The sequence below is a fragment of the Herpailurus yagouaroundi genome, unplaced genomic scaffold, assembly GCF_014898765.1.
Source record: "Herpailurus yagouaroundi ecotype Mexico unplaced genomic scaffold, PumYag 208, whole genome shotgun sequence".
Lineage (NCBI taxonomy): Eukaryota > Metazoa > Chordata > Mammalia > Carnivora > Felidae > Herpailurus > Herpailurus yagouaroundi.
This window is the reverse complement of record NW_024412439.1, coordinates 970,679-983,725: the sequence shown is the minus strand read 5'-3', so window position 1 is coordinate 983,725 and position 13,047 is coordinate 970,679. Positions and strand designations below refer to the sequence as shown.

Below are 13,047 nucleotides of genomic sequence, written 5' to 3'. Positions count from 1 at the left end.
TCAGTTCAAAAATCTTTCTAATTTCCCTCTTGGTTTCTTGTTTTTCCCATGTGGTTTTTTGGAAATGTGTTACTTAGTTTCTAAACGTTTGGGATTTTTTTTTAGAGATCTTTATGTAATTAATTTCTAGTTAATTCCATTGTGGTCCTAGAACATACTGTTATGTCCTCTTGGTTCATTCTGACAAAATCTTCTTTATCCTGGTATGAATGTTTGCCCTGAAACTTACTTTGTCTGATATTAATATAATATGCTGGCTTTCTTTTAAAAAATGATCTATTTGCTTATTTTAAAAATTCCAGTATAATTAACACGTTGTGACAGGCACCGAGTAATGGACAGAATTGTACACCTGAAAATAACATAACACTCCAGCTTTCTTTTGACCAGTGTGAGCCTGGTGTCTCTCGTACCATGGTTTTACTTCTTAACCTTATAAGTAAAGTATATTTCTTGTAGCCAGCATATAGTTAGATCTTGCTTCCTCCCCCCCCCCCCCCCCACAATCCAATGATCTGTCTTTAATTGTGATGTTTAGGCCATTAACATTTAATGTGATTATTGATGTGGTTGAGTTTAAATCAGTGTCCTTCATTCCTTCATGTTTGGTGTCTGGAAATCTATTGCGTATTTATCTGTTTTTTGGTTGTTTCATGTGAGAGGCTAAACTCCACCCATCTTGGCTGGAAGTAGAGAGGACAACTGTAATATCTTCATATTATGTAATACTCATCCCAGGTTCAGTTTTCTCTGATTGTCTTAAAAGTATCTCTTTACAATTGGTGTGTTAGAATCGGGATCCGAATAAGAACTACCTTGCATTTGGTTGCATTCTTAAATCCCTTATAATCTAGAGTAGTATCCCATCCCTTCTTTCTATGTCATTTATTTATTGAAGAAACGGAGTCATTTGTCCAGCAGACTTTTCTGGGTGTGGGTGATTATATCTTTGTGATGCTTTTTAACATGTTCTTCTGCTTTAACATGTTCTTTCCTATAAATGGATAGATCTAGAGGATCCTTTATAGAATGTGCTGCATGTTCATTTGAAATACATGAAGTTGCCAGTATTGGACTATTTGCCCTACTAATGGCCCTGCTGTTGAGCCTCACACTTCCTGTGGCGTCCTGTCTGGGAGCCCCTCTTCGAGTGACAGAGATGGGCCAGTGGATTCCAGAGGTCATCCTGGCCCTCCACTATCAAGACCCCCCATGTTTCCTGATGGTTTTCGTCGTATTGCATGTCACCTGGGTCCTTATCTCATTTAGGAGTTGCAAAATGGTGGTGTTTTCATCCTGTCACTCTTCTTGCATTTATTAGCTGTGATTCTTCTGTACATAGAAACTTTTCCTCATCAGTGATTTGGTTACCCTGAAATGAAGTGCACTTAGCAACGGCAGGATGAATGCTTAATTTTTCCCCTTTTAAAAACCAAGTTTCAGAATACTGTGTCAGTGTCCTAGTAAGCTCCAAAGAGATTGATGATTTCTGTGTGTGTGTGTGTGTGCGTGTGTGCATATATTTGACATATTTCAACTTGAAGTTTTCATCAGTATTCTGACATTTCTGCATGCATCTTTGTCAGTTTCTATTCCCGCATTCAACATCTTGTACGTTTCCTATTATAGACTTGGAATTGGCCTTTGAACCAAGAAGCTCTGGTGACTTTTAGTGGAAAATGATATTTAGAGACCACAATCTGGATGCTACAGGTGCTCATTGCAAATGGAGAGGCGTGTTTTGTGGATCAAGCTAGGAAAAATGAAGTTTTTAGAAAGAAATAAATCATAAGTTCATACTGGTATTCCCACTCTGAAAGTTTTTGCTTAACTTTAGAGATTTTATTTTTGTATCTCTTCTCTTATAGGGGAAGTCTGGCTCCTAAATATGTTAACATAATTTATATATAGTCAAAATAACAATACCTATATTATTGCTAACAATATGTTTACTGGGTGCAGTTTAGAGTTTCTTTCTGGGGCTTTTTGTCCTTAGGCTATTTTATTGCATGAGGGGGGATTGGTCAAAATACTATGTTTTCTCTAAAATTTTTTTTAAGTTTATTTATTTATGAGAGATATAGAGACAGCATGAGTCATGGAGGGGCAGAGAGTGAGGGAGACACAGAAACTGAAGGAGGCTCCAGGCTCTGGGCTGTCAGCACAGAGCCCAGTGCGGGGCTTGAACTCGCAAACCATGAGATCGTGACCTGAGCCGAAGTCAGACGCTTAACCAACTGAGCCAACCAGGCACCCCCAAAATACTGTTTTAAATTGCTTGAAAACAATTTCATATATAGTTAGGTCCCTTTATTTTGTTTTTTGATTTTTAGTGATTGCTTTGTTTTTATTTATTTATTTTTAAAATTTTTTTTTTCAACGTTTATTTATTTTTGGGACAGAGAGAGACAGAGCATGAATGGGCGAGGGGCAGAGAGAGAGGGAGACACAGAATCGGAAACAGGCTCCAGGCTCTGAGCCATCAGCCCAGAGCCCGACGCGGGGCTCGAACTCACGGACCGCGAGATCGTGACCTGGCTGAAGTCGGACGCTTAACCGACTGCGCCACCCAGGCGCCCCTGCTTTGTTTTTATAAAACATTAAATGGTCTCACGCTCAGGCAGGAGACCTTCTGTGTGCCATGGGCCCCTCGGGTGTGACGGTCGTGCTGCTGGGTTGAAATTTTGCAGGTTGCCTGGGGGTGGGCGGCCAGTGTCAGGTTAATAAAAAGCCTTGTGCCCCGGCTTCCAGAGTATGGCTCAGGGACCCTCTCTCAGGCAGTCAAGTCCAGAAGTGAATTCACTGCAAGGGGGAAAGTCCCGGATGTACCTCGGAATTGATTTATTCACTCGAGAAGCCGGTAGGCAGTGTCCAGTGAGCAGGTAATGACTGCATGAGGTTGTGGGCAGCACTGAAAGGGCGTGTAGCTATGGAAGCCATTGGTTGCGACCCTGTGCCACTGGTTCTGTGTCATGGAAGGGTGGCTGGCCCAGGCTTAGGGTTCCAAGGACTGAGAGGGTGCTCTGGTCAGATGGGGGTGGGGCTCACAAAGGAGCCAGGGCTGTGTGCACCTAAAGGACCAGGTGGAGCTGGGTGTCAGGGAAGGGCAGATGTGAGCAGCCCAGGGCTCCCTGGGGCTGGGCAGCCTTGCCTTCCTCCAGGGCCTTTGGACCCTCCCCTCTTCGTGGACCCTCCCTCCCCCCCCCCCCCCCCCCCCCACCAGCTTCCAGTCAGTGGCTTCCCGTCCCTCCTGGCCCTTCCAAGCCCTTGCTCATTTCTACTTAAGTTTGTTTATTTATTTTGAGAGAGAAGGAGAGAGAACGAGAACAAGGTGGGGAAGGGCAGAGAGAAGGAGAATCCCAAGCCGGCTCCACACCATCATCGCTGAGCGACGCAGGGCTCGAACTCACGAACCCTGAGATCATGGCCTGAGCCGAGATCAAGAGTCCCACGCTTAACCGACTGTGCCACCCAGGCGCCCTGCCCTCGCTCAGTTTTAGATGGAACCGCCTGCGTGGGCCCCACGGAGTCCATCTATAGGACGGGCAGAAGCGGGTCAGGGAGAAGGTCAGAGAAACTGCTCACCAGTCATGTCGGCTTGAAGGCCTCTGAGCTTTCATACATTCACGCATTCATCATTCACGAACCCCAGTGGTCACTGGGGTCCTTTCTGTGCCGGACACAACACTAGGTACAGATAGAGGCGGGATGCCATTCGGACGGTTAAGCCAGGCCCAAACTTCCTCAGTGAGCATGTGCCAGGAGTTCAGAGGTATGAGAAGGTCCTGGTTGTGGCTGGGATGATCTGGGACATGTGGCTCAACTGACTGAGCCATCAGCCTTTCTTCATCTGCATGGTGGTGGCCTGTCAGGCCGACAGCCAGGCCTCCTTTAGGTCTTTCAACTCCCCACCCGCCCACATCAGAATGAAAACAAACAGCATTGCTAACATCTGAAAGTTTGCCACGCTCCAGACGTGTGCTCCAAGCGTTCTGTGTGCATTAACTCACTTCATCCTCACAGCAATGCTGTGCGATAGTGTATTATGTGATCGTGTACAGCTCCACCGTGCAGGTCAGGAAACTGAGGCAGAGAGAGGGAACGTGATCTGCCCTCGCTCGTGTTTGAACCCAGAACCCGATGCTTTTCGCCAGTGTCCTGTCCCGTTGGCCGCCATGATGAACGCTTAACGGTTGGTCATCTAGTGAAAAAGCCTCTATCTCACCTCAAATGGTGTATTTCAAAAATCCACCCTCAGGGGCCCTCACTGCAAGGACATGTAGGAAATTTGAGAGGCAGGTATGTGTCCAGAAAAGGTCCTCATCAAGTCGGAGAGATGGCTCTCGAGGCCCCAGCGTGGACTCTGAGAGTCTCCTCCCATGGCCCTTGCTTTTGTCTGTGCACTCCCAGAGGAAGGGGGGGCAGGTGCTGGTGCGTTCAGTGATTGAGGCACCCTTGGCTTTAATGATCATTATGAAATTACACATTTTACACGAAAACAGGCACCATTTGTTATGAATGACTTTGTATGGCTTTGACGTGAGGGTCGATCCCACAACCCTGGGATCATAACCTGAGTCGAAATCAACAGTCGGACGCTCAACCAACTGAGCCACCAGGTGCTCCTGAAGGATGCTTCTCATAGCCTTCCAGAGCTGGAGACTTGCCCTGGTCTGTCTGAAAACACATCCCAGGGGCGCCTGGGGGGCTCAGTCAGTTAAGCGGCCGACTTCGGCTCGGGTCACGATCTCGCGGTCCGTGAGTTCGAGCCCCGCGTCGGGCTCTGTGCTGACCGCTCGGAGCCTGGAGCCTGTTTCGGATTCTGTGTCTCCCTCTCTCTCTGACCCTCCCCTATTCATGCTCTGTCTCTGTCTGTCTCAAAAAAAATAAATAAACGTTAAAAAAAAAAAAAATTGAAAACACATCCCAGATGTCCCTCTCTCTATCCCTTGTGGCCACAGCCCTTCTTCTCAGCTGTTGCCACCCACACCCACTGTGTTCCCAGTGAGATACTCAGACAGTCACAGGATGCTTGGCAGGTCCTGGCACCCCCTGGTTCTAGCAGGTGCCACTGGCCTGCCAGCATCCCCGAGTAAGGATCTCCCGAGGACGCATTCTTATCTGGCCCCGGGCAGAGCAATCATGCAGATCTTCTATAATCTCACAACTCTCTGTGGTAGGCACTCTTCATATTTCAAGCGGAGGGAGTGGCTCAAGGGCACGCGGTCTGTAAAGAGCCCATGGCTCTCAGGCCTGCTGAGCTTGGCACCGACCTTGATGGTTTACACACACAGGACTTCCAGGTCGACAGTCACTGACGTTCCTAGTTCCACGCTCGCGCCTCTGCTCCCTGGGCCTTAAACCCAGCAGGCTTTGGGTCTGAGCGGGAGGGACACGTTGTTGTGCGATGCTGGGGCTCCTGGCTGAAACACATCCCGTTGTCTCGGGGACTTGCTGAAAGCAGAGTTCTCCTTCCCTGTGGACACCGATGAGGGTTATCTTTGCAGCTAAGAGGGCCGTCATTCTCAGGGGCACACTGCGGGCCGGGCTTACGCGCTGCAGGCCTGACGTCTGAAGTCACCGTGGTGTGCCTGCTGGAGGCCGTGTGAGGAGTCCTGGCGCGTGGGCAACACACACAGGCACGGCCCTGGCGTGCGCCTCGTGTAACTCTGCTCACACACATGCGCAGGCTGCCAGCGGCCAGCAGCTCACCTGCATGCAGCCCGCCGCGACCCGGACCGCCGCGCCCGCCCCATCTGCCCGGAAGTAGGCCGCGCAGCCTCTCGAAGGGTTGCTGTGCGCGGGCAGGCCCGCCGTGGCCTCCTTGTCCAGATTTTTCGCCTCAGACCGGATGCCAGGCTTTTAACGGGAAAACTCTGCATGGTGAACTGTTGTTGGGTCACATGTTTTTAAAGTTCTGTGAGTTTGACCCAAACGCTTCTTGGGCTTCCAGTTGCAACCTCTGTCTGAGCCACCGGATGCTACTGCAAGGGATACCAAGAACGAAGCCCCGGAAAGTGGCAGAAAGAAGCGTACACCCTATTGGGAGGTACGGGTGCTCACTTCTGGGGACAGACTTTGGAGCTGCCTCCTTTCAGGCCAGACCCAGCATCGTCATCGGCACCATTGGGTGGGGGGGGGGGGGGCGCGCGCGCAGTAGTATAAAAGATGCCAAGCTTGCTCCGGGGGCCAGAGACATGAGGGAGAGACTGTCTCTTCCACCCGGATGAGGCTATAGGGCTGGCATGCTTTCGTCCATACGTGCTCTGGCCCGCCCACCATACTGGGAGGTGGAGAAGGGATTTACTACCTTATTTTTTGTACTTCACAGCTGAGTCGGTTAAGGTAGAGCCGTGATTTGCCTGCAGACGCACAGCCGGCTGGGGGCGGTCAGGAATTGTGACTTGTGTCCCTGGATTTCCATCCCCTTCCATTCTTGCTCCACCCGCCCACGTCCTGTTTCTTCTGCCCCGGCACAGAGCCCGCGGGACACATTTGCAAAAAAACAGAAAATGAATCAACACTTTGGAAGGCTTCCCCGTTACAGAGCTGAGCCTGGTGACCCTTGCTCAGGGGTGTGGGAGAGGCAGGGTTGCCGAATGTGGCAAACACAAGCACAGAGCCCCAGTTCAGTTTGGGTTTTAGGTAAACAGCAAAGGCAACATTTGGGACAACCTATGCTACAGATTATTTGCTGTTTATCTGAAATTCAGATTTACCTGGGGGCCCTGTGTTTATCTGGCAACTTCAGGAGGAGGGAACGTGGGCATAGAGTAGGGGAGGGCTGGGAACGCCCATCTCCATTTGGGGGATTCTGGAAATCTAGAAGACCAGCAACGCCGGGAACGGTGACAGCAGAGCGTTTGGTCATTCTGCCTCCTGTGCCTACGCCCACCCGTCCAGCCCGCGGGACAGTGACCTGCGTCATTCTACAGCTCGGCCCCTGGCGTCCAGCCCCCTGCAGTCGAGCTGCGCTGACTGCTTCCGGCCCCTTAATTGGATGAAGTGTGCAGCTGGGCGCCCGAGGAAGGGAAGGTGGGGCTGCCAGGCAGGGAGGCAAATTAACCTTGGCTTCAGCAAGGCCGCTGGCTGCTGATTTATTGATTGCCTTGAAATAACAGCCCAGTCTAACACAGGCTGACCGAAAGGCAGATAGTAGTTATTCATAGGACTCCTCGTTTCCTCTTTCCCACATTGCCTGGTCCCGGGGTCTGCCACCTTTGGTTATTAGATTGCTCAGAAAGCACATTTATTACCCCACTGTTCCCCAGGTGAAGGGGCGGGTGTGGAGGGCCACCTGGGAGATCAGAGGTGGCCATGTGGTCCCCAAAGGGCCTTCGGAGGAAAGATGTTCCATCATCCCCAGAAGAGCCAAGGCCTGGCAGAGGGTCCAGCCTGGGAGTCCAGAAGCCTGAGTACTCGTCTAGGCCCTTCCCAGCCCTCGGTTTGCAGGGCTGAAGAATGGACCCTCTTCCTGGTCACCCAGGAGTGTGCTATGGTTATAGAAGTGAGGAGTGTGGGCTCTGGGCCGGGGTCCGGTGTGCATCCTGGACACATCCAGTGAGCCCCACAGAAACAGGGGAGCGTCCCCTCCTTTATTATTATTTTTTAAAATGTTTATTTATTTTTGAGAGAGAGAGAGAGAGAGAGAGAGAGAGAGGAGAGAACGCATGCATAGGGAAGGGGCAGAGAGAGAGGGAGACACAGAATCAAAGCAGCCTCCAGGCTCCGAGCGGTCAGCACAGAGCCCGACGCGGGGCTCGAACTCACGGACCGTGAGATCATGACCTGAGCCGAAAGTGGACACTTAACCCACAGAGCCACCAGGCAGCCCAAAAGGCCCCTCCTTTAGAGGCTGAACTCAGGACCCCGTGGTGTCACACATAGAAGAGTCTGCCAGGGTATGTGACACTGACAGCCATTCTCGTCTGACCCTAGAGCTCAGATTCAACAAGGATTGGATTTTTTAAAAGCAGCTCTATGGAGGTATAGTATACATACTCTAAAATGCACTCATTTCAGGTATACAGTTTGAGTCTTGACCAAGGGGTGTGCCTGTGTAACCACCACTCTGATCAAGGTATAGAACATTTCCTTCCCCACACGCCCCTCTCCTCCAGTCCAGCGCCCCCACGTGGCCGCAGCGCCCAGCCCCCAGCCTCCAGCCCCCAGCCCCCAGCCCTCATCCCAAGCCCCAGCCCCCAGCCCCAGCAACCACCGCTCTGACTTCTGTCACTGGAGCGGGTTCCGCCTGGTCTAGAACCTCGTGTAAATGGAATTAGGCAGAAGGCACTCTTTTGCATCTGGCTCCTTTTGCTCAGCATATGGTCGATGACAAGTGTCCCTTTGCACGGTAGGATGTGCCAGTGGCCCACGCTGTGTCTGTGCAATCCGTACGGTGCGTGGCGGGTTTCTGGGAGGCAGAGCCATCCCCAGGAGCACAGAATGCCACCTGCTGCCACTTCCATCCTCCTTTTGCAGCTGGGCAAACAGCTCCAGAGAGAGAAACGCCTCCCTGAGCATGGAGAACATGCTGGGCAGTTCTGAGTCTAGCATGCAGTGTTCCCGATTCCCCGTCTAGCGCTTTCCAGACTGGGCTTGCCGGGAGGGTCAGAAGCCCCTCAGCTAGAAGTATGCGACCCCTTATGTAATTTCTAACAGATTTCCATGTCCTTTTGAAAGCATAATCCCATCGACCGGGAGGAAAAAAATCAATGGCCTTTAAAGCGGTAAACTTAAAAATCACGTACGAGGAACAGATGTGCCGAAGATCGCGGATTTGAACCACAGCTGGCTAACTGGCAGGGTGGAGAGAGGGGCCTTCCCTGGATAGAAGGAGCCCAAGGGGTCATTCTGCTGCTCCTCTTTCTGGCTCTGTGACCCCACCAGTGGGAGGCCGTGGCTTCCTCACAGGTAAATGGGCCGTATATCACCCACCGCAGGCTCGTTTTGGGGGTTAAGCGAGCTCAAGCAAAAGCTTGAGCTCAAAATTGTGAGATGCTTGAATTCATGGTTATTGTGATTTTTATCATTAGCCTCTTGGCATCCCCAGGGTTCTGGGATGGTCACCAGCCCTCCTCCTCCCACCAGAGCTCCCTCTGCCCGGGTGTCCTGCCCACCCTTGTGGCTTGTGTCTGGAGTTCCTGTTTGATGCCAGGCTGCTTCCTCTGGCCAAGGACACCTCCGTCCACTTTTCTGCCGGGCAGTCACGCCGAAAGGGCTTCTCTTTACCCCTTGGTCTGTGCCCCTTGGTCGGCTGCTTTGGAGGGTGACCGTGTCTTCCAGGGGGACCTTCAGCAGGAACCCTGTGCAGGCCACACAACCTGTCTTGAAGTCTGACCACCCCAGACACCCTCTGGATTTAGTGCAAATCTGCCTGGCTGGATTTCGTTCTATGGGATCAGGCACACAGATGCAAACTCTACTCCATGTGCTTTCTTGGGAGACTCTGAGCTTCCTGAGGGTCGGCCTGGCGGTTTACTGAGTCTTTGAGCCACGGCTGTACTTGGTGCAGTGCTGAGCACACATCAGTTGGTTGAGTGGGGTTGAATCCTACAAGGTGAAGTGCTTTTGTCAACATAAAAGTCTTTTGTGCATAAAAGAACATTATAGGGGCGCCTGTGTGGCTCACTCAGTTAAGCGTCCGACTTCGGCTCAGGCGATGATCTCGCGGTTTGTGAGTTTGAGCCCCGCGTCGGGCTGTATGCTGACGGCTCAGAGCCTGGAACCTGCTTCGGATTCTGTGTCTCCTTCCCTCTCCGCCCCTCCCATGCTCATGCTCTGTCTCTCTCTGTCTCTCAATAATAAACGTTAAAAAAATTTTTTTAACTAAAACAAAAGGACATTATAAAGCAAGTGAAGACTACAGAATGGAAGAAAATATTTGTGAATCATGTATCTGATAAAGGGCTGGTATCCAGAATATATAAAGAGCTCGTACAGCTCATCCACAAAAAGATAATCAACCCAATAGAAAGAATGGCAAAGGACTTGCAGACTTTTCTCTAAAGAAGACACACAAACGGCCCATGGGTGTTCAATGTTATCATTATTCGGGGGGATTTCAAATGGTGTGACTTTCACACCCACTAGAATGGCTACAGTTTTTTTAAATGTAAAATAGCAAGTGTTGGTGAGAACGTGGAGAAATCGGAACCCTTACACACTGCTGGTGGAAGTGCAACATGGTGCAGCTGCTGAGGAAAACATTCTGGAAGCTCCTCAGCGAGTCAAAAAGAGATTTACCCTATGACCCAGGGATTCCACTCCCAGATACGCACCCGAGAGAATTGAAAACGCACGTCCACACAAACTGCTACCTGGATATTCACAGCAGTGTTATCCATAGTGGCCGAAGGGCAGAAACAACCCAAATGTCCATCCCCTGCTGAGTGGATGAACCAAATGTGGTCTGTCCACACAAGGGGATATCATTCGGTCACAAAGTCACATGCCACAACGTGGATGAGCCTCAAAAACGTTATGCTAAGTGAAGTGAGCCAGACACAAAAGGTCGCAAGGTTCTGTTTATGTGAAACTTCCAGAAGAGGTAAATCCACAGATACAGAAAGTAGATTCGTGGTTGCCAGGGGCTGGAGAAGGGGGTGCAGAGTGACAGCTAATGGGTGCAGGGTTTCGGTGTGGGGTGATGGACGTGTTGTGGAATTTGACCCCGGCGATGGTTGTACAGCTGAAAAACGCTTTGAGTTTTATCTCAGAAAATGTTTTTAAAAATCTCGAAATGGCCATGAGAAGTATGAAGTCTGAGCCCGCGCCCCCTGTGGCCACCTGCAGGCCACTGGGTGGTGCACTCGCAGCCCCTTGAACGCTCAACCCTTCCTTTCCGAATGAGGCCCCAGCTTCCCGTGGGGTCAGCAGAGGCCGCCTGCCTGGAGCCGGACAAAGGGTTTGTTTATCTTCTGGGAGAACTGAATAGTGATGGCAACAGCGGATCTGCAATCGAGGGGAAGGCCCAGGCACCACCTCACTTACCTCCTTCCCGTAAACTCCAGCCTACACCCTCTCCCTCTAGCCCTCTACCACCCAAGAAATCTGAGGACAGGAGCCGCCTCCTCTAGGGAGAGAGTCAGAGAGTCAGTGGCCTTTAGTCACTGTCTCACTGGTTAGTTGCCGGGAAAGACAGATTCGTTTGGGAAGTGGAACTGGGCAGCAGACAGAGTCATTGCTGAGGCCGTGATGGAGATAATGGCCCCAGCAGCCCCCAGGATCTGGTCCTCCTATAGAATCCGAGGACCACAGAGGGCCCCCTGGACCTTCAAGACCCTCCATATGTCACACACACACACACACACACACACACACACACACACACACATTCAGGGCCCAGGTGGGTGACCGGCTCACATAACCAGAGACCAACCACCTTGACTCCCAGCCACTTCCCCTGCAGCATCCCCTGCTGTGTATTTGCCTTTTTGCACCGCCCCCGTGGCCCCCCCCCCCCCCCCCGCACCAGGCAGCTAGTGCAATGGAAGTCCAATGGCAGCATGTGTGCGGAAGGAGGCTGGGGTCCTGGAGACAAGCAGAGCCGTCTGTTCATTGCACTCCGCTGTTAGCTGTTGAAAGTTGAGAGTCTAGATAGGATCCGTTTGAAAAACTACAATAAGGATTCTGTGGCTAAAATTAAAGACTTGCAAGTCTGTGCCTCAAGGGGTGCTGGGGAAGCAGAGGTGAGGGTGCGGGTTGCCCCAGGGGTGAGAGCACCCTGCAGGCGGGGCGTAGGCGCTGGGTCTGTGATTCCCCCTTGGCCTCCCTTCGTTCGCCAGCTCCTGTGTGTGTCTCTGTCCGGCTGCTCCTTCTCTGTTTCCGTGTCATGTGCCAAGACTGTCGGGAATGTGTGTGGCGGGATGCTGGGTTTGGAGCAAGGCCCAGAGGCTGGTCAGAGCCCTGCTCTGGCTGGCGTGCGTCTTCTGATCCAGGTCTCTTTTTGCTGCTCGATGTGTTTGTTGTGTGCTTCCAGAAGGCCCTTGTGGTCCGTCCAGACGGGCTGAGATCCACACGCAGCCGCTGTATGCAATTCTCCCTCCTTGGAATGGGGGCTCCAGAGCTTTAGAGCACAGAGAGACCTGCTCCCCGCTTCCCCCTCGGCCCCGGGATTCTCCCCAGTGAACATCTTATGTTGCCTTATTCTCTCCTCTGCACCGTTTAGGTGGCGAGATGGGAACAGAGAACCCGCAAGCTGAGCAAGGTCTTCCGATCCCCCTACCTGGCCTGCTACTCCCTGGGTGCTGCCATTTTGCTCCTGAACGTCCTGCGCTCACACTGGTAAGCACTTCCCGGGCCAACAGACCGGATAAAGTCCATTTCCATTGGAGGCATCCAGGGCACCTGAGGGGGCAGCCCCTGCAGGCAGTGTTACGTGGGTCCATCCAGATACGGGGAGCATTGCATCCGAACGCAGTCACCCCCTCCCTCTCTGGGCCATCAGACTCCCATCCGCAGAGGAGTCCTCGTGGCCCCAGGAAGGTGACAGCGCCACATGCCTGGGGTGCAGGCACGGAGGAGCACCGCGGACAAGGCCAGGTGGTCCCCAGTCTCAATGTGTAGACCAAGCTGCTGCAGGAGTCCCCTCCAGGAAGTGTCAGGGCAGAAGGCAGGTGACACTTGGGGACTGAGCCTCACGCAGGCTTTTTACAGCAAGCTGCTCAGCTCATGTCTGGACCTGACGTGTTACCTTCCTGCCAGGGGAACTCATTCCAGATGATAAAGCGCTGCCCTCGGGCCTGGTGGCGGGAGCTGGTGCTGATGCTCAGACAGGAGGCGCGGTGCCCTGCAGGCCACCCCTGAGCCCGGGGTCCTACCTCCACTGCTCTGTGAGAACCGCTGTGGGTGCCACACTGGCTCGTGGACTGAACATGGCCCGTGCGGTGCTGGAAAAAATGAGCGATGTCACAGGAGAATTGCAAGGTCCGACTTGGCATGACAGATCAGAAGCCCTGGTGGCCCCGGCCCCCACGTGGGAGCGATCACTGGGGAGCCGAGTGGCGGCCGCTCGTCACGTTCCCCACGCCCTGCCTTCCCCTGTGG

At 52.2% G+C, this 13,047-nt stretch overlaps 1 protein-coding gene across 4 annotated transcripts in view; it reads left to right on the top strand.

Annotated features, from left to right (window-relative positions):
- The window catches only part of PEMT (phosphatidylethanolamine N-methyltransferase), an 85,039-nt gene that overhangs the window by 53,110 nt on the left and 18,882 nt on the right, over positions 1-13,047 (top strand). For all 4 annotated transcript variants that reach the window (XM_040453003.1, XM_040453004.1, XM_040453000.1 and 1 more), the window contains exon 3: positions 12,170-12,285. In XM_040453003.1, coding sequence (XP_040308937.1) covers positions 12,170-12,285 — 116 coding nt within the window. The remainder of the gene's footprint in view (positions 1-12,169; positions 12,286-13,047) is intronic.